This window comes from Homarus americanus, unplaced genomic scaffold (genome assembly GCF_018991925.1).
Source record: "Homarus americanus isolate GMGI-L3 unplaced genomic scaffold, GMGI_Hamer_2.0 scaffold26957, whole genome shotgun sequence".
Lineage (NCBI taxonomy): Eukaryota > Metazoa > Arthropoda > Malacostraca > Decapoda > Nephropidae > Homarus > Homarus americanus.
In genome coordinates, this window is record NW_024720028.1 from 166,049 (window position 1) to 188,350 (window position 22,302).

At 41.8% G+C, this 22,302-nt stretch overlaps 1 protein-coding gene across 7 annotated transcripts in view; it reads right to left on the reverse strand.

Annotated features, from left to right (window-relative positions):
• LOC121860364 (brain-specific angiogenesis inhibitor 1-associated protein 2-like) overlaps nucleotides 1-22,302 on the reverse strand; it is a 169,110-nt gene that overhangs the window by 14,634 nt on the left and 132,174 nt on the right. For 5 of the 7 annotated variants that reach the window (XM_042357478.1, XM_042357474.1, XM_042357471.1 and 2 more), the window contains 7 exons: nucleotides 20,008-20,100; nucleotides 18,007-18,068; nucleotides 13,917-13,988; nucleotides 12,621-12,749; nucleotides 7,147-7,212; nucleotides 2,063-2,272; nucleotides 902-1,085 (listed from right to left, as the gene is read on the reverse strand). In XM_042357478.1, coding sequence (XP_042213412.1) covers nucleotides 902-1,085; nucleotides 2,063-2,272; nucleotides 7,147-7,212; nucleotides 12,621-12,749; nucleotides 13,917-13,988; nucleotides 18,007-18,068; nucleotides 20,008-20,100 — 816 coding nt within the window. Of the gene's footprint in view, nucleotides 1-901; nucleotides 1,086-2,062; nucleotides 2,273-5,132; nucleotides 5,184-7,146; nucleotides 7,213-12,620; nucleotides 12,750-13,916; nucleotides 13,989-18,006; nucleotides 18,069-20,007; nucleotides 20,101-22,302 lie in introns of those variants that run through there. The other 2 variants (XM_042357472.1, XM_042357477.1) reach the window with 2 other exon arrangements.

Here is a 22,302-nt window from a genome sequence, read left to right on the forward strand (position 1 = left end):
ATCAATTATTTAAATTTCTGTGATCATGAAGGAACCCTGAGTCATGGAATTCTGTCCTTTCTTCAGTGTCACACATTCCGAGGGAGGCTATCAATTTACAGTAGTTTTTAAAATAATTATTTTCACTACTTGTCAGATGGGTAGTTAGTCAGTTCTTTTTTACAACCTTCACTCTCCAGTGTTTAAAAGGCAGTAGATAGCGCAAATCATTATTAGCTCACCTTAAAAAATCAAAGACTGTTAGATTCTATTATCTTTGACTGTGTACTGTGCAGTCATAAATGTTTTATTGCCATAACCTTCCAAAAGTACCACTAACTCTTGGGAAAGAAATCTGGTACTTTTTTTTTATAACAAATACAACGCACAGGAAGAGATCAAACAAATGCCATAGTCAAATCTGTTCACTATGGCATACCTTTATCAAAGACTTAAGTTATTTAAAGCAGAATAATTCAAACTGATTGAGGATTTATGACAGGAAAAACACTTTGTGGTAAGGAGTTACACAGAGTGCTAGTCTATGGCCTAAATGAGTTGTGGCAAGCAGAAGTTAAAAAAAAAAAAAATTAATTCAACAGAGAAATTATGGTCCCTCCCAGACATCCTAATAAACAAGCATGATTGTAACCACTGCTTGACCCTGTACCAAATTTAATCCATTTATCCCAGCAAAATACTGTACTGAATACTAAAAATGAATAAAAAACAAGAAAATAGTGAATGACTAACAAGAGGAGCAGATTTGTGTACGTACAATACGGGTACGTAATTGTATCTCTATTTTCTACAAAAGTTTCATAAGGATGATTACAGTAATCCAGACATTAGTCTTAAAGGCTAACATTAAACATCAATCATGTCAAAGCTGCTGCAAGGAATAAAAATACTCATCACTTACGAGTAAATCTATGGTCAAGGTTGAACTCGGACCTTGCTCGGGTCAGAGGTCGTGAGGGGATATCATCTGCAATGTTGCTAAGATCGAGACAAGAAGCATCAACAGACCGTGCCTTCCTCATCTGTGATGTCACTGACATTGCGTCATCCTCTAGGCACATCGGTGTTGAGTAAATACCTTCATCCTGTGGGAGGAGTGAGGACTAAGATGATAAAATGTTAATGGGCTAAGTGAGTAGTCATTGAAGGTCTGTTACATATCAACATGGGAGAAAAACAAAGTGTAGCATATAATCTGGTCATATAAAGAATGGGGATAAGTTTAAGTTGTTCAGGGCATGTGAATAGATCAAGCTGAAGGAAAAACTTCTCATTGTGTATTTTAGAACTATTGAGTAGCTTACCTGAACAAACTGTCAGGCTTCTAAACATAGAGTACTGACTTCTGGGTAGTGGCAGGGAGGAGACAATGGGCAGATCAAGACATGGCCCTGATTATCACAAGCCCATCCAATTCTAAACAAGTAGTGTACTGTACCTGTATGGTCAAACCAACTGATGATCTGGTCACAAAGACTTGATTCCTTGGTCCAGAACTGACTTAAGTAACATTTGTAAATTCTATATTGTGCACGATTTTTACACAGTTAACACCTGACTAAAAATGTCGACATCTCCTTGGAAGACTTGATAAGAAACAGACTTTGAATCTTATGCCATCTCACTAATACAGTGTAAGGGTTAATACTGTACATCCCTTCATGTATTTCTATGTTCACAAAATACAGTATTTTGATATGTACACAAATGTAAATGGACATGAATGTATGTTCTTATAAAAGGGTGGTTCCCAGAGGCTGATGTTGAGTAGCTCTTGCCCTAGTGTATATCCCTGAATAATTTGAATCTGGAAGTAGGTAGAACCTTTACTATGTGTTTATCAAAGAGAAGCTCCTTCACAATTTGTTGAATAGAAGTTAACCCCTCTTACCTTGAGTCTGAAGAGGAGTTCCCACACAATATGCCTAATGACTGTGTACCGTTCTTTGGGAATACAAAGGAGTAGCTCCTTTGCATTGGGTATGGATAAGGGCAGTCCCTTAATTTGGGTTTGGATGATGGTAAATACAAACCTTGGATTTCAGAATGGTACAATTCCTACCTTTAGTACCCATACCTTGGGTCTGGCGGAGGGTAACATGCTTCGTATGCGGTCTGGTAGTGTCTCACGGGTCTTTGCCACATCTTGCCAGTTGTCAAGGGTGTGCTGCAAGAGGTTAGAGCCCTTGGCATGGTATGCCAGGTAGTGCTTGGCCAATGAACACTGACGCTCGAGGATAAACCCATAACGACGCCTCTCTTGGGTCACAGCCTGCAATGGATGAGATGTTAGAAGTCATGTGGGGTCAAATTAGAGGGGCAGGAGCAGTATGGCAATCATATTAGTGGAGAAACATTATTGTGGGGTCATGCTAGGGGTAGAGAGGGTAATGTTACATTTAGGCTCAAAAGTGGCTGACTAAGAAGGAGAGGAGCTCCTGTAAGAGGTGAAGTGGGCTTACATTGATTGGTGTTGCTGAAGTCACAGACAGGAAATAAAGTGAAGCAGAACTTTTGTGGGGGGGCATAAAATGAAAAAAAAGTTGGGTATTTTTGCATGAGTTCACACAACTTTCCTACCCCAATTCTATTATCATATTCGAAAAAGACGTCAAATTTTAAGATAATTTTCGTCTATTACATAACCGTCGCAAACGTATAATAACGGAGATAGCGCATGCTAAATCTTTCTCTATTTTCTTCCATCAATCTTCCGCCATTATCCCCCTACCCGACCTCCCACTCTGTGAGTTTCCTTCATAAATCATCACACTCATGTGTTTCCGTACGTCACGCGGCCAATCAAAAGCTTCTTTTTCTTTTTTGCTACCAATTAAAATGAATTGTGCTTTAATTCGCAGTATTTTTGCCCAATCAGATTCGATTGTGATTTTGGGTCTCTCATATTTTAAAATTCAAATTCATTTCCGACCATGGAAGTCTGCGATGGGTGTCACTTCAATTATATGGAGTTGATTGTGTGTTTTGGGGAAAAATCGAACAATCAACAGCATTTTTTAGTTCTCATGGTGTTCTCCCGACCTCAGTAAAGTATCCTAAGTGTAAGAACGAGTGTAAATATCGCCAAGACCAACATAGTTGGCATTGTAGTAAATCCTATGAACCAGAACCAGGCCAATAAGGTAAGAAATAAGTGATTCAATCATATGGTGAGTTAGGTCAGGTCAGGTTAGGTGAGGTTAGGTTAGATCAAGTTAAGTTAAGTTAGGTCATGTTAGGTCAGGTTATTTTGGTTAGGTTAGGTCATCCCAAAAAAGGTTTGGTTTATATGACTTTCCAGTGGGTTTTTTTTTTTTTTGTATTCTCTTGGCCATGATTTTTGTCGGAAAACGCCCCACACAAAACCCCCAATAACTAAAAACAGGCAATTTCCGACGGAAATCAAGGTCAGAACTAATCAAAACACAAAAAATACACTAGAAGAACATACTGTAGTTTTGACTTTCTAACAGAGTTGTGTGAACTAATGCAAATTTACCAAAAGTTGAAGCAGTTCTTCGACAGTTAAAAAGAAAACTATGAAGTGAAAATAATCTTAAAAGAGATAAGTAGACGACAACAACAAGATGTCGTAATTAAGAAACAACACAGACACACCGAGGTGGTCAGTGTAGAAACACCTCGTGGCATTATAAGATCACCTGACATAACGCCTCGGTGTGACCCAAACATATACAACTCCTTTGTCGGTAAAGGTTAAAAGCCACATAAAATATTTAAACATCTCCATCTGACTTGACCAACTCGCACCTCACATTATTATGACACTCCCCGGCTGGGCAACACCACCCATGAGGAACAAAGGCGCCCACGAAAATCATTACCGAACCAGAACGCCACGCTTCTTTTTGATGTGCTGTATATAATAGTTATGTACATTATTATCCCACTAACTTTAAACTGTGCTGAAATTCACCTGAACCCGGAAGATGTGATTCTTTTAGGAAAGTTTCTGCAGGCCTTAAACATGGTATTTCCCAGATCAAGATGAATTTTAGTTTAATTCTATATAATTGGATAATAGTCATAATTCTTCTCCTATCTGGTGGCGTGAGGATGCTCACTCACACGACCAAAACGACATTGAAACAGTGCGCGCTCAACTGTCATACTGGATGTGTCACTTTGTAGTGGATGATGATGGATCCCTCCCCTACAAACGCTGTTTGTCGCTGAGTAGCCGACCCCGCGAATTCCCCAGTGTATGCCTCGTGGTCTAGGTCAACCAGCGCCACCTCACATGACGGAGGTCAACTATTAAGCCACGCCTACCTCCGCTATATTAGACCTGACCTCGTAGTGACCACTCTCTTTTCTACCTCCACCAACCAGCAAGCAACACCTCCTCCTCCTCCTCCTGCCTGGCGGCCCTCGCTCCCGCCGGCGAGCATGGCGACCCACAAGCTGGTCCTCCTCTGAGCATTCTCACCAACCAGCTCTCTCTACATTACGCTAGTAACCACGCTGCTGCCCCCCAGCACCAAGCTGCATTGTACATCCAATACAACATGTATACAGAGAGCACATTGTGAGTTTCCTTTCTCCATCTCATCCTGAGTCTGAACCAACTTCTCGTACCCCACAACTTCCTCTGAGTCTTCTGAAAACCTTTACCCAACAATCTTGAAAGCGCAACAATAATATTACTGTCAAATAACAGGCAACACTTAAAATACTTTTCCATATTTTTTTTAATGTTTTATTAATTTGTTCCTGTCAATATGTCATGTCAAGGCCAAATACTTTTTCATTTGTTGACATATATCATTCAAATTCATCCATTCCTTTTCAATTATCCAACATTCCTTTCCCTTCCTTCCTTCCTTCATTCTTTCCTCCCTTCCTTTCTTTCGTTTATTATTCCTTCTCTCTACTTTCATTAAATATATCTGCCCTCTTTCATTCCGAATTCCCTCTCTCTTCTTTCATCCAGAGAAGGAATAATGAAAAAACAAATTATAGTAAAAAGAAATGGGAGACAAGAAGGATGGAGTAAATCTGAGAAGGCAGAAAGGATGGAAGGAAGAAGGGAAAGGTGGATGGAAGTGAAGCTGACAGAAGGAAGAAAGGGACCATTAGTATCCCTTTCCTCCTATTATCACTAAACATACCTTCTCCCTCCTCATACGCCCTCCTCTTCCTCCTCACACATCCTCCTCTTCCTCCTCATACGCCCTCCTCTTCCTCCTAACACATCCTCCTCATACGCCCTCGTGAAGTTGGTATCTTATCTCCTTTCATCACTCCCTTAGTTCTTCCTCTGTACGTCTCTTACGCCACACATACACGCACATAACATTCTCTCCTTTATCGTTTCTTTTTACTGCATTCTCCTTTTAACTTTTCTTTCTATATTTTATTTAATTCTTTTTCATTTTATTTTTCTTTCATTTACCTACATCTTCCCTTCTTTATTGCATTTTATCTTTAACTGCTGTTATTTTATTTTCTCTCCTTTCACCTCATTTATCTCTATTTATCTATCTATTTTTCTATTTTCTCCGCTTCTTGTCTTTTTTCTTTCATTCGTCTCTCTCAAATCTTTACATAGTTTGCCATTAATATCCACCATTTTCTTTGTTGCCAGTGACATTTTAATCTTCGTTTTCTTTACCACTAAATTTCCTGCAGTAGCCCCAACTAACATAAATTTTACAATCAAACTTATCCATCGCTTTTACATTAAGTTAAAAAATGTGAAAAATTAATAAAATTAACAAAAGAGAATTATAATATGATGGATTGAATAAAAATATAACGAAATAATAGTAAGCCCGAAAATATACTCCTAATATAACGATAAGAAACCATTTCACAATTTTCTAAGGTTTACCTCATAAATAATTCCACTGAATTAATATTAAAATGAAGTTGAAAACTATTATAAGAGGAGACCGGGGATAAAAATTATGTAAATTAAATTATATAGCCATGTTTTAAGTAATGGAGTCTAATTTTATTACCCCCCTCCCCCCGCCCGCAATAGCCTCGGCGTAATCTTGATGCCAGTATCGTATTCCTAAAAGTTTCTACGATACGTTTTCCTCGTAACTGGAGACTACTCTCGTTGTACACGTTGATCGGTGTGTGTGTGTGTGTGTGTGTGTGTAAACATGGTCGTTCGTTAACTTTCCTACTCTGGGTAGCGGCTGGAATAAACAATGTAATTTATTACGACGTATGAAAACTACGAAATGCATAAAGTAGGAAGATATTGTAAATAAAAACAGTATAATAAACAGAACACATCAACGTATATAAATTTTCTTCTTCACCACAACACCACTTTAAATAAATAACTCAACTAAAATTCCCGTGGATCATCCTTTTTCATTTCTTGTGACTGCCATTCCTATTCAGTGAGTGACTTAATTAGTCTCATATTTCCCGCTCTGTTGGTCACGCCTGCGGTCCTGAGTCAGGCCGTGACGTCATGGTGCGCAATGAGTTATCGGATTATATTGAAAAGGTCTATTGCGCCTCCTCCCTAAAAAAAAAGTGTTGAAGACTACTGCAAATGGTAGACTTAAGGAAATTAATTACCCATTATACTTACCTACAATAAATGGTTTTGTCGAGCGTTCATTGGCCAATCTTAATTAAAACGAATGTGTTTGTTTGGTTTAAAATGATGACATATACCGTATGGCGCTGTAGTAATTACTGCACTCCATTAAAACGCCGCGTCAATTAACTCTGAAAATCATATCAATGATGGAGTCAATTGACACACATACATATACCCACACACATATATACATGCATACACCCATACATGCAGTACATACATACAGTACATACATCGACAATCCGCTTACTTTAATCCATTCGAACTATTACTGGATATCATTTTGTGCCGTCTCATTAATTCTGGCTGAAAAACAAGTGAGTGTCGGGCCACACATTATAATTTATCTCTGCCCTGTGCGGTGTTCCCAGCCTTCAACACGTTTTATGGTTCGTCCGTCCGTCTGGTCGTTGGTTCTTGCATCCGCCCGTTTATTCCTTCCCTTTTACCACTGATGGGTTTAGTTTTTACCTTTGGCGTTTATATTAACTCTCAGGACTGAATATTTATTCATCTCCTCCACCATAAAGTAGTTACTACGGGTATTAGGTACTCACATTCTGCAGGCTGGACTCGACAAAGGCGTCCATCTTGAGTTTCTCCTCCTCCAGCGCCTGGTATTGCTGGAAATAGACACATAAGAAGATCAGCAAACGTCGACCCACAACCTCCAGTAAGGCGATTATGGCCCGGTGCAGCAGCAGCTACCACTAATTCCTATTGGGAGCCACAACAAGGCGGGGGGAAAATTATCTTCCGGCTGGCCTGGGAGTCACAGCAGTGATGATGAGGGGAAGATCTACCTGTGTCCTGTATTGGCAGTACTGGGACACAAAAACCTCTAGTAAAAACCAAACAAAAACAAAACAAAAATACAGCATGAAAAAGTATGTTGCTAGCTGTTACCAGTAACCATGGCAACACAACTGTTCATATTTACGAAAATTCATGTGGTTTCCATTTAACGTGGGTAACTAAATAAGTCTTATCACTACTAGCTCTTGCTGGCAAACATGGCAACCCAAGATAATTATTTTCATATACGCAAAATAATTTACTCTCTATTTAGTGCGAGGGAAATAAAAAATGGTAAGCCTCTTCCAGTGTATTGCACAGACCGATTATAAATACAGTAAACTGTGCTGTGTGGCCCTGGTGCAGGACACTACCATATGCCTCACTCTACCACACACTAAGCTGAAGAAATGATGGATAATTAAAATAAATATTTATTCTTTTAACATTTCAAAAAAGTAAATGAAAAATAATAATTAATTACAAAGAAATAAATACAACTAGTCTGGTGCGATCAGGACAGGTTATATATAAATTTATTTACAATATAAATTTATTAATAAGTGTTTACCGTGACGTCACAGTGTTGTGGAAATGGTAATGGTGGTGGTGCGGGCTGGCAAGCATTATACGTCACTACCAGCTGGGCCACCCTGTGCTTGTGTCTGTCCCTCTCTCCCCTCCCAGACACCTCTCTCTCTCTCTCTCTCTCTCTCTCTCTCTCTCTCTCTCGCCTCCTCCTCCTCTCCCCCCCCCCAGACACGCCTCCTCCCCTTCTTCCCCACACCCTCCTCGACTAGCTTCTCTCTCTCTCCCCTCCCAGACAAGCCTTCACCCTTCTCTCTCTCTCTCTCTCTCCACCTCCCGACTAGCCTCTCTCTCTGGTTTTTTATCTCACCTTCCATGCCTGTCTGAGTCATTCTCCTCTTCAACAATTTTACAGACAGAATAAAAAAAATATGACAACACAACGACTACAACAACAACAACAACAACAACAACAACAACAACAACAATAATAATAATAACAATAAAAAACAAATAATAGTAATAACAAAAATAATAATAATAACAATAATAATAATAATAAACACAGCTAAAAAAAATTACTTGATGGGTAAAGACATACACATAATTTTACCGGTCTAGGGGGCAAGACAGAGGTATATACCACATTGACCATAAGATCCATAGTGGCCTGTTGTTCGCCTTTTTCTGGTGGTCATAACGCGAAAAAGATAAATGTACGGAATTCACTTAATTACAAACTGATTTGAATTTTTGTTCCAATTCCTTTGAGAGTGGAAGGGGAGATGAAGGGGAGGAGGGTGGGGAGTGAGTAGGGAGAGGGAAGGAGGGAAAAAAGGAGGAGGATAAGGAAGGAAGGGGAGGATGAGGATGGGTGGGGAGGAGGAAGAGAGGAGTGGGGGAGGGATTAGGGAGGAGGGGAGGGGGGGGGATTAAGGAGGAGGGAGGGTGGGGATTAGGGAAGAGGGGAGTGGGGGAAGGGATTAGGAGGAGGGGAGGGGGGATTATGGAGGAGGGAGGGGGATTAGGAGGAGGAGGGGAGTAAGGGGAGGTGAAGGGGGGAGGGGAAAGGAGAGGGAGAATAAGAAAGGGTCACTGAAGAAAGAGGGAAGGAGGAAAACCAGCTAGTCCTTCCCTCTCAATCCTTCCTCCCCTTTCGTATATCAATGATAAAGGGGGGGGAGGGGGGGAGGGAGGAGAAGGAGGGAGGGGGAGGAAGAGGAGAGGGAGGAAAGGGATGAGGGAGAATATGGGAGGGGGGTGGAGGGTTGGAGGAGATTAGACGAGGGGACACCCAACAGTCAGGCCGCCGCTGCTCCAGTTATTGTGAATCTTTCTCCTAATTTGCATAAAATACTTCAAAGTCACGGTGTTTGCTCTCTACCTTCCTCCCCCCTTTTCTCTCTCTCTCTCTCTGTCTCTCCCTCCTCTCCTCCCCTCTCTCCCTTCATCCCCCCTTTTCTCTCTCTCCCTTCCTCCACCTTTTTATCTCTCTCTCCCTTCGTCCCCCTTTTTTCTCTCTCCCCCTTCCTCCCCTCTCAAATTTCTTGTTCTCGCTCTCTTTCTTCCTTTCTTCTTCTCCCTCTCCATTCCTCTTCCCCACTCCCCTTTTTACTCCTCTCTTCCCCCCTTTCTTCTCATTCTCTCTATCTCCGCCCCCCTTTATCTACCTCTTTGATATCAGATAAAATTTTCATGGCCGAGTTTGTTGACGATCGCAGTCTGAACAAATCACGTCTATATCATCATCATCATCATTATTATTATTATTATTATTATTATTATTATTATTATTATTATTATTATATTGCTTATCATTATTCTTATTACTGTAGCTGTTATTATTGTCATTTTTTTATTATTAACGAGTTTTTATTATGTCTCTGTACTATAAAATAAAATAATAAAATAATTTCAACTAAGATACGGGGAGTTGTGTAGTGCAGCCACGCCTACACGTCACGGCCACACACCTCGTTCACACGCCAGACATATTCTTCTCCCCTCGCGCCTCACCCACTCCAGCATGCGTTAATGTCGGTCGTGCGAATAGTGTGTTTGTTTTGCGTTTATATGTGGAGCTCTCTCTCTCTCTTTCTCACACACAGACATACACGCATTAACGCATACACACATGTTCACACCTTCCCTTCACACAAACATATCCCCCCTAAACACACGCAAACACATACTGTAACACCACCCTCACACACACACACACATAAAACACCTTGACGCCAGCCTCGACCTGCCACATCACATCAATATCCGGGAGAGGCGACTCAAAAGAAACATAACACGTAGAGAGGAGAAGGAGCGTCACACCACAGAGATTGACCCATCACTCTTCCATTCACACCCACTGGGATCCCGCCGCTGGCCTCTCGTCTCCTCTCTAAATGTCTGTATTATAGAACCATTATGTATACTTTTCTATAAATTAATGTTTATTGAGTGTTTGTAAATATTTGTACTTAGTCACCAAAAGTACTGATAAACCACCAAATGTACTTTTTCAACAACTTTAACGTCTCCTAATTGTTGTAAACTATGCACCTGTCACCTTAACTGATGTACTATTTTAAGGAATAGAAGTTTTCCATTGTTTAACTGTATTTAAACCTGAGGATGGTGTACGCCCCCAGACCTAGATTTCTCAAGTCGAATTTTTCACTCCTAACTGGACTTGTAAGAACTCACCTAACTAGCTGACTTACGACTTTACGACCAATATGACGTAACAATTACACCGAGACTACCTTAATAAGATCAGTTAGCTTACTTAAGACTGTTAGGATGGAGAGTAAATGTTTAGAATCTTTGTGAGTACGGAAACAGATACAGAGATTCGTACACTAAACGACCTCTTTTTACCGAGACAAGTAAACAGTCGCACTTTATTTCCCACATTTTGACAGTCATCTTTGTGTCGTCGATTAAATGAGTCAGTTACATGCCCTCTTAAGTGACTACAGTTCAGAGGAAATGGTAACTTATGATACTTGTTGAGGTACAGTACATCTGTTAGGGATATTTACAGTACACCGTGTACTGGGCCGTGGCTACTATACTGTTAATGAATACACAATAAATACCTAAAGTAAATATAAATATTGATAAATAAATTATAAATAGATGAAAAAACAAAATAAATTCCTATTATTTTCGTCTTTATCGTACTTTCTGAACACAAGTCGAGGGATGATTAGCGGTGAGGTAAGCGTGAGTGGTCCCGCCATCTATTGAGTAAGCGCATTACTATCATAGTACCTAGTGAATAGCCCTTCCAATATTGATTGGTTAAATGCCCGGCGGTCGTGTGAATTTGCTGAATAGCTAATCGGCATGCGAGCGTGTTGAATAGTGTGTGGCCAGGGGAAAGTAGGATATGATAACCCACTGAGCACAAAACCTTGAAGAGAAACTGGATATTTATTCATATTTAAAAAGTCGGTTAGTACGCTTGTATATGAAAGAATGTAGACAGCAGCGAACCACATTACATACTACTTTAATGATTTTTTTAATGATCATCAACAAATTAAATCCGAGTGATGTCAGTAGAGATACTGAGACTAACTGAATCCGCACAGTCAATGATCTACGGGGGTGTTTACGAAGTCCCTTGATGTTCGTGTTTACAGTCTCTTCAGTTACACATCCAAAACATCAGTGTGTAGTTCTTAATTTTCTTCATATAACTGTACGGAATTATAGTTACAAAAAAGATCATCAAGTTGTAGACGTAAGTATAATGAGGACATCGATGGGAACCGTGAAAACATACTGACGTGTTAAGTTTGTCCGGTGAAACTTTGTGAACATAAACATCAAGGGACTTTGTAAACACCCTGGTAATGTGGTAAGGGAAGCTGCAAAAAAAGTTATACAAAAATTATTACAGTGTGACACTTACTACTACAACTATTGCAGCTAAAATTACTACAACAATAATTACTACTACTACTACTACAATTGGCATCAACAATAATTATACTACTAAACATTAATAAAAGTAAATAACATTAATACCACCAATAACAATATCAACATTATTACAATACTACACTAAAAATAATAATAAATAAGTGCTAATAAATAAACATGATTATTACAACTCACAACCACAATTAATTCCACAACTCCACACAGCAACAATCACCCTCACAATCTACCTTCACAACTCATAATCAACCTTCACAACTCACAATCTACCTTCACAACTCACAATCTACCTTCACAACTCACAATCTACCTTCACAGCTCACAATCTACCTTCACAACTCACAATCTACCTTCACAACTCACAATCTACCTTCACAACTCATAATCAACATCCACAACTCACAATCTACCTTCACAACTCACAATCTACCTTCACAACTCATAATCAACATCCACAACTCACAATCTACCTTCACAACTCACAATTTACCTTCACAACTCACAATCTACCTTCACAACTCAAAATCTACCTCCATAATTCACAATCTACCTTCACAACTCACAATCTACCTTCACAACTCACAATTTACCTTCACAACTCACAATCTACCTTCACAACTCACAATCTACCTTTATAACTCATAACCTACTCCACGATTTCCATTTAATATAATTCACCTCTGAAACATTGAGTGACCTGACAATTATCTCACATTTTTTCTCTTTCTCAGCTTATTCTCTCACCATCTCTCGTCCTTCTCACCTTTATTTCTTTATCCATTGTTCCTTTATTGCCTCTGTTCTTCTTCTTGTGTTTCTTAACCTGGGAGGCGGCCTTGGTGTAGGAGTCCAGCTGGTGTTTGTGAGATGATAGGAATTTTTTCTGCTCACTCTGTCAACACAACAACAATGGTTAGTTGTTATCCTGGCTTTAGTAAATTTGATAATAATGTTATCTTGGTTTAAGTAAGTTCTATTGTAAACATCAACTGTTATCCTGGCTTTAATAAATTTGATAATAATGTTATCTTGGTTTAAGTAAGTTCTATTGTAACCATCAACTGTTATCCTGGCTTTAATAAATTCAATAATAATGTTATCTTGGTTTAAGTAAGTTCTACTGTAACCATCAACTGTTATCCTGGCTTTAATAAATTCAATAATAATGTTACCTTGGTTTAAGTAAGTTCTATTGTAACCATCAACTGTTATCCCGGCTTAAGCTACCTTATGAAGGCACACCTTATATGGGTACACTTCAGAGGGTCTTTTGTGGAGGTCTATACTTCAGGAGGTCTTTGGTGGAGGTCTATACTTCAGGAGGTCTTTGGTGGAGGTCAACACTTCAAGAGGTCTTTTGTAGAGGTCTGTCTTTCGTGGGTAAAATATAACATAACAAAAGTCACTAGCGACCCACTCCCACTCTCACTATCCTCTACTTAACACTACCTGGGCTTCAGCAAGGTGCCAATTTAGGTTAAATGGATTGGGAAATGTGTACAAGGAGATGTTTACGCTTCGGTGGCTCAGATCAGTGACAGTAAATAGCGTGACCCCAAGGGCTATACGAGTAAGGCTGTGTACGTGTTAGGTAATATGTACTTGTTACCTGTTGATATATTAATCTACCTGTTGATATATCGTCTACCTGTTGATGTATTCGTCTGTTGATTTATTCGTCTACCTGTTGATGTGTTCGTCTACCTGTTGATGTATCCGTCTACCTGTTGATGTATCCGTCTACCTGTTGATACATCATTACTATATACCGGTATAATGGTATTAGGATTCACGTTGTATACCATGTTTATTACAAGTTTTGTGTGTGTGTGTGTGTGTGTGTGTGTGTTCCTTGGCGTCTTAGCCCTTTCTTGTCACATTCTACACTTGTTTAGCATCACGATCCTCACTTATCATTCCTTCTTTTTCTCAAGGCTTCTGAGAGCGAGAGCGCGAGAGAGAGAGAGAGAGAGAGAGAGAGAGAGAGAGAGAGAGAGAGAGAGAGAGAGAGAGAGAGAGAGAGAGGTATTTTGTCTCAATTAACTGTGATCTGCCTTACCTGTAGCACCTTGGTGTCCTTATCCAGGTTGGTCTCGAGGGGCACCAGCAGGTCTACGTAGAAGGCCTTGAGCTGTGGGTGAGGGCGAGAGGCAGCGTCTTAAGAGTTATGGTACACACAGGGATTTACAGATTGGAGTTATATCACAGACCAACATTTACATCTGTGAGTTTTACAGTTTTAGTACAGACAGATTTACAGATTAGATATATCATATGTATTACAGACAGACATTTACAACAACAACGATAATGTTAATGATGATAATAATAATAAGTTTAAAAAATAATAATTAAAAGATCCCACAAGAAAATCTTCCACTAAGTATTTAATGAATTCATCAGTGCTGCAAAATACCAATTGGCAAATATTAGCAGAAACAAAGCAGGTGGACGGAGAAGTTTGCACAGCGTGGTGGAGGAGGAGGAGGAAGAGGTAGTGGAGGAGGAGGTAGAGGAGGAGGTAGTGGAGGAGGAGGAGGAAAGGAGGTGGTGGGGGAGGAGGAGGAGGTGACCACTACTTATTATCATACACCTGGCTGGATCAGTGGCCCAGGTCGCTAATTGTCCAGGTGACCACAACCATTAGCTCGGGTGGGGAGGGAGGGGGTCAAGTCTCTCTCTCTCTCTCTCTCTCTGATATTCTCTTTTTCTCTCTCTATATCCTTCTGCTCACTTGTTATTTTTCCTCCCCACCCTCCCTCCCTCCCTCTCTCTCTCCCTTTATTTGCTGTCATTATCCCTCCCTCTCTCTACTCAGTTATTTTTCCTCCTTCCTTTGGTTATCTGGAAAGAGGAGGAAGGGACTGAAGGAGGAGGTGGAGGGAGGTGGTGGAAGGGGGATTGATGAAGGTTGGAGAACAGAAATAATGACAATGAGAGAGAGAGAGAGAGAGAGAGAGAGAGAGAGAGAGAGAGAGAGAGAGAGAGAGATCACCATGAATCACCATCAGCACATTGTAGTGATACCCGTAGTACCGATCTAACCGCTCAAATCCTACACCTGAGGCCAGACAGATAAATGCTTAGTGGACAATGGTACGTGGCCTAAATACCCCTTAAATTATCGTAATCCAAAACCACTTTACTGTGATTTCAGAGTTTTAGATGAAAGACCAAAGATTGTCACCAGGAAAATGTCAACTTTAAAAGAGGGACACACAAAACTCTCCAGGTACTACCAAATGGAGAAATCCGTAATCATCAGCATGTATGGGAGTAAACGTAAAGGTCGTGAGATACAACAAGACCGGAGCTGAGGACGGCGGGGTAGCGGGCAGGTGTGTGGTGGTCAGTCCCGGGTCTCAGGAGGGGAGGTCCTCTCTGCCACACAAAGGTCCTCCCCGTTATCTGGCCAGCTGTGAGATGCTGGCTGATATGGGCGGTACTTCTCGTGGCCGTGACTGGCACTATGAAGGGTGACAAGGAAGACGGGTTGAACACATCTGACACGTACAGATGCTCGCTTTCATTATGTGGTGTTTTTCAGCAGTGTTGGGCTGAGTCACGTGACAGCCCCGTTATGCTGCTTACAGAGGTGAAGGTTTGATTTATGATTACGTCTGATTAGTTATAACTCTTATAGTTCACAGAGTACATTAACAGCTGTTTTTTCCGCGTTCGTTTTCAGTCACAATGACATTGACGAGTATCTCGAGCACTGTCTACAGGATAAAAGTTTATATAAGCTCAGTATGAGGAGTGTGTGCTGCATCAACTGCCTTAGTCTTTGTTAATATGGAAGTGTTCATCAGTCACAACCCACTCCAAGCCCCCCCCCCCCACACACACAAAGCCCTGCAGCTACATTAGATGTGTTCTCTTTGATCACAAGCTTCCAGAGTGTTTTGCTGCGTCCTCCATGTATATTCATGGCCAAGTTCAGGTCCACCTCCTGCCATACAGTATTTTTGCACAAGAGAATTTTATTTTCGCCGATACGTCGTACTGCCAAGGTTACAGAGAGTGTTTACATGGCGCCGTGCAAATAGAGCCTGACAGTCTTATTTGCTCAACAAAATTGTGAAAAAATAAGAGGTAAAAATATTCAGGAGCCAGGTGGTGCCGCCCTGATATCCCGGCCGCGTCACCCGAAGGGGGGGGGGGGACAACAGCTGTTACACTACACAAACACGACACTGTTGGTACTATACATCAAAGAACAAGGTTCACGTGAGCAATGTGTTCGTTTTTTAACAATTGTCAGGGACGACCGTGGCTCATATATAGATACTGAACTGGTGATGTAGTTCACGTATACTATACACATAAATCATTCTTGTAACACTGAAATACAGGAGCCTGAAATACAATAGAAAATCTTTTTATCTCCAGCAGGGGTGGAGAGCCCCCGGCGGGTCCAGGTGCACCACTCAGGTGGGGCTGATGGATCAGTAATACTGCTGAGCCAATATTGTCCATCAGACACAGCGAGCTGGACCCCACCCCGGGAGACCCGCCACAATAGGTCCAGTCACGGTTTTTAAAGTTTTCCTGTGTTTATTTTCAACAGCCTGGTTATGCATCGACCGGCTCCTTTAAGGTACAACACAGTGATGCCCGATAAATGTGCCGAAAACTCGCATTCAAAGTCTACTGTAAGGTTAAGGGTTAAGAATCCGGGCCAAGGTTCCCCCCCAGCTCGGGTGCATGACGAGGCGGACACCTCCACCTCCGCGTTTGTCAAGAAGCTCAAGAGGATTTCCAGAGATGAGTCTCATATCCTCACTTCACCATGAAATCCCAACTTGAAACGGCTCCTAAGCAGTCTCCTCAAATTGATCTTCTTCCTTCTACGGAACTACTCAGTTTACTGGACCGATAACTCCCTCACACGGCCATCTACTGATATTAATAGATGACCTCCAAGTGTTGAATTTGTGAAGCAATTTGCATCAACTCCGACCCCTAGGACGAGCCTCCCCATGTTTCCACAACACGTCCTCCCTACCTCCAATATTCAAAACAACATTTTTCCTTTATTCCCTTTTTCAGCGTTGTTATGAACCCTCCAAGTTCATTTCCTACTCCTCCATTACTACACGTTTCCCCTCCACCACTACTCTCGCTCTGGGTCTTCCTGAAATACGAAAACGAATTAAACCAACAGTAAAAGCTTCAACTACCCCCAAGGTTCATGATTTAAGGAAATATTTCTTACTTGTCCATACAATTTGAAGTCTAATATCACATTTTGTGTAGAATATTATTTCCCACTTTCTATCTCCACTTAAAAGAGACCAAACAACAATATAAAACACGAACAGTAAAGTTAATTGGAGTTATTATTGTTGGTTTAGTTGGTTTTTGTATTTCAGGAGAACAGGTCACCCCCTACAGCAATACCATTACAGGAATATTAATGGTTATTACTACGTTAGGGCTTCCTCTATCTCTCTCCCAGCTGTTATCTCTCTCTCCATGTCCTATTTCTTCTTTATCTTTGTCTTCTATCATCTCTATCCCCCTCTTCTGTCTTTCCTAATTCTCCTTCGTTTCACCTATTCTCTCCTTTATCTTATTCATACTCATTAGGTTATCTTCGTTCTGATACTTCATTATATCAACCATTACCATCTCCTCCTTCCCCTTGTCATTCCTCTTACATCTTCCAACCATTTACTCTTCCTTCTCTCCTTCTTTTTCTCCTTTCTCCTCCTTTACCCCCCTACATGTACCTTTCTCCTTCCTTCCCTCCCTCCTCTTTGTCTCCCTCCCTATTCATCCCCTTTCCATTCCTCCTTGATCCTATCCACTCTTTCCTCTCTCCGTCCATCCCCCTGTTCCTTCCTCCTCCATCCATTCCTATCCTTCTTCCAACCTTCCCTGTCCTTCCCTCCCTCCCTCCCTCCAATCCATCTCTGCCGCTCCCCCACCTCCTCCTCCTGCACCCATCCCTTCTTCTCGTCCTCCAACCCTCCCTGCCCCCCCTCACCCATCTCTGCCGCTCCCCACCTCCTCCTCCTGCACCCACCCTTTCTTCCCCTGTCCTTCAAACCCCTGCCCCCCTCACTGATCTCTGCCGCTCCCCCACCTCCTCCTCCAGACCTCCCACTTGAGCCTCATCAGCCGTCCAAGGTGTAGGTACTCACAATGTTCATCTGCTGGGCCTGGACCTCCTTGTACACGTCCACCATCTGCATCAGGCACATCCCTGCAACACACCAAGACTCCTGTTAACCTCTTACTCAAGTGTCTTAACCTCTTACTCAAGTGTCTTAACCTCTTACTCTAGTGTCTTGACCTCTTACTCTAGTGTCTTGACCTCTTACTCTAGTGTCTTGACCTCTTACTCTAGTGTCTTGTGTGACCTCTTACTCTAGTGTCTTAAACCTCTACTCTAGTATTTAACCTCTACTGCGTCTGACCTCTACTCTAGCCTTGACCTCTTACTGAGCTGCCTTGACCTCTCTTACCTAGTGTCTTGACCTCTACTCTAGTGGCCCTGGACCTCTCTTACTCTAAAAGTTCGACCTCTTTTACTCTAGTGTGTCTTAAACTCTTACTCTAGTGTCTTAACCTCTACTCTAGTATTTTTAACCTCTTACTGCAGTGTCTTAACCTCCTTACTCTAGTGTCTTGGACCTCTTACCTAGCGTCTTGACCTCTCAGCCTCGAGCTAAATCTTGACCTCTTACCTAGCTGCTCCTTGACCTCTTACTGAGCGTCCTGACCTCTACTCTAGTGTCTTGACCTCTTACTCTAGTGTCTTTGACCTCTTACTCGAGCGTCTTGACCTCTTACTGAGCGTCTTGACCTCTTACTTAGCGTCTTGACTCCTTACTCGAGCGTCTGACCTCTACTCTAGTGTCTTGACCTCTTACTCTAGTGTTCTTGACCTCTTACTCTAGCGTCTTGACCTCTTACCGAGCGTCTTGGACCTCTTACTCTAGTGTCTTGGACCTCATCACTGAGCTGCTCTCGACCCTCTTACTCGAGCTGTCTTGACCTCTTACCGAGCGTCTTGACCTCTACTCTAAGGTCTTGACCTCTTACTGAGCTGTCTTGACCTCTTACTCTATAGTGTCTTGACCTCTTACTCTAGTGCCTGACCTCTTACTGAGCGTCTTGACCTCTTACTCGCTGTCTTCTTGACTTCTTACTCTAGCTGTCTTGACCTCTTACTCGAGCGTCTTGGACCTCTACTCTAGTGTCTTGACCTCTTACTCTAGTGTCTTGACCTCTACTCTAGCGTCTTGACCTCTTACTCGAGCGTCTTGACCTCTTACTCGAGCTGTCTTGACCTCTTACTCGAGCGTCTGACCTCTTACTCTAGTGTCTTGACCTCTTACTCTAGTGTCTTGACCTCTTACTCTAGTGTCTTGACCTCTTAGTCTAGTGTCTCAACCTCTTACTCTAGTGTCTTGACCTCTTACTCTAGTGTCTTGACCTCTTACTCTAGTGTCTTAACCTGACTATATAAGGCAATAATAATTCTACAGATATATATATATATATATATATATATATATATATATATATATATATATATATATATATATATATATATATATATATATATATATATATATATATATATAACTTAGCATATAAAAAACACAATATAAACTGTATTAATTTATTTGAATTAGTTATATGAAGTATACCGTTTGCAGGTCTTTATATAACTTAATACTATAATGTACATAATTTATATTAATCTAAATAAGAAAGTAATCCAAAGTACACCAATTTATATGACCTAGTAATATTAAGTACACAATACATTAAGAGGCAATGGACTGAGGGTAATGTTTGGGTCATTAGTGAAGATGTAATTGACAATTGTATGTCATATCCCACCTGGTGGTGTAGTGGCCACAAACTGGTACTTACTGCCAGGTAATGACGGCTGATGACTGGTTACCTGGGCGTGTTACCCCTCCCCCTACCGTGTTCATAGTTACAGTACACTTCCACAGTTCATACGGTAACACACACACACATGTAAACATAATTGGTAATATATGTACACAAAAGTGGGCACAGATAAGGCACACACACACTGAATTACCCTCTATCTATACACAGCATAATGTGAGGCCCTCTTCCCGCCCATCACCCTCCCTTACCCGCCCATCACCCAGACTTACCTATGTCAGAGGAGCCGCCCCAGAGGCCCTGCTGGGAGTGCCGCGCCACCTTTGTCAGTGTCTCCAGGTATATCTTTGACGCCGACATGGCACCTGCAGGAGAAACATCTCATTAGTGCCACATACAAGTGAGATTAAGGAAACTGTGCTACAAAAGTGTACTAAACACAGGTGAAAGAATATAGGCAGTGCCATTAATCAACACTCAATCTTCCCAGAGCCACTCAGTATCAGGATCTTAAAGTCACAGAGTCAGATCTGGTGCCACATCACACCACATGCTATACCAAGACAGTAACAAGACATCTAAAAATCACACGACGCCACCATTCACAGTGCCAAGGAATCTCACTGTCATACAAGTCATCTAATTACATCATCACATCATAAATTCACAATAACAATGGCTCATCGTTGGTCCTGACAGTATATGCTAAAATACCATCACGTGACATAACCTGACAAAGCAATGGTAACAAGGGAAGTCCCCAGCCCCTTGGGTACATTAAATAAAGCACTCACACGAATCCTCTAAACATGTCAATATTTAGTAAAACTCTTTCCCACGAGAACAAATGATAAATCAACAACAAGCAACTGTTATTGATGCTAAACCACATGTGTCAGTTGTTGGTTATTGCAGCAAAGACACAGGTGAGGAGGATAACAGGTCATTGTGGGTACGGTGTAGAGCAGGTTGGTGAGGGCGTGTGTTAGTCTCTCCCTCACTACCTGCACATTACCCCGTCATCTGGCTGACTACTAGTGCCAGGGAAGACAGGAAGACTCGACCACCTGGCGTACTTTGGGAGGGGGGAGGAGGGTAGGGTCATCCAGCTGACGTTAGTAGTAGTACAGTTGACCCTCACCCATCTGGCGTACGGGAAGGAGGGAATCTCAACCACCTGGCGTAAGGGGAGGGGGGGGTTATCCAGCTGGTGTAAGGAGTATGGTTGGTCCTCACCCATCTGGCGTAGGGGGGAGAAAAAGTTATGGGGTGGTTAGGCAACAAGAGTATGAGTAGGGAGATTGGGTTGGTGGGAGAGTGAATAGACGTGGAGGGGATAATGGGGAGAGATGGGGAGGAAAATAGACAAGGGGAGGAGGAGAAGATAGAGAATGAGGGAGGGGAACACCAGCATGGAGGAGACACGAGGAAGTGAAATGAAGAGAGGTAAGGTGAGGAGGGCGTGAGCGTGGAGAGGAGTGGTGGAGGAATGTGTGTGTGGAGGAGGGCGTGAGGTGGTGTCCGTGTGGAGGAGGTCGGGGAGAACGGGGAAAGGTATTGCATGCTAGGATGACCAGCTGACTCCTCTCCTCCCCTTCCTCAGCCCCCAGGTGGGAGTAATATCGGTCTCACTAGAGTAAATTTGTCATAAGAAAGTCGAAGGTTTCTCTAAATAGGAGCAAGACCTCTGATGTGCCGGCCATATTCTCAACACACACACACACACACACACACACACACACACACACACACACACACACACACACACACACACACACATCTATTATTCCGTTAAATTTTTTAGCAATACAAAGAATTTCTATAAACGTGTATTGGTTCGTCTTTCATGCTGACGTGAAAGCCATGAGTACCCTTTGAGTACGATAACTGTGAGTACGATAAATTAACTCCTTGGTAACGATATCTTAACCCCCTGAGTACTATAACTTAACCCCCTGAGAACGATACCATAACCCCCTGAGTACGATACCTTAACCCCCTGAGTACGATACCTTAACCCCCTGAATACGATACCTTAACCCCTGGAACACACCGACTTAAACCCTCGACTTTACGGAAATAAACTGACCTTGCGTCCCTCTGAGAATCAAGAGCACTCGACCCCCACACGGAGAACACACACAACACTTGATTAATTGCATCCACACCTGAGTGATCACTAATTGACACCTGGTGCACCTTTTGTCCTTTCTTGGTTCGTGGTATACACACTGTACCACCACCCACCTCCTCCTCCTCCTTTCTGTCTCTTTTCTTCCTTCTTCTGTCTTTCTTTCTCTTGTTGTTCCTCCTTTCTTCCCTTTGTACCTTCCTTCTTTACTCCTTCATTCCCTGTCTATCTCCCTTCCTCTATCACTACCTCTCTCTTGTCTCCCTCATCTGATTTCCTCTTTCTATTCCTTCCTTTCTTCCTTCCTTCCTTCCTTCACTTCTTCAAAACCCTTTTCCACACTTCCTCCTCCTTATCAATATCGACACGTACCAAAGCCTGAGATGTATTGCGGGCGTGGGATGAAGTGAGACAGTGGGCGTGGGATGAAGTAAGA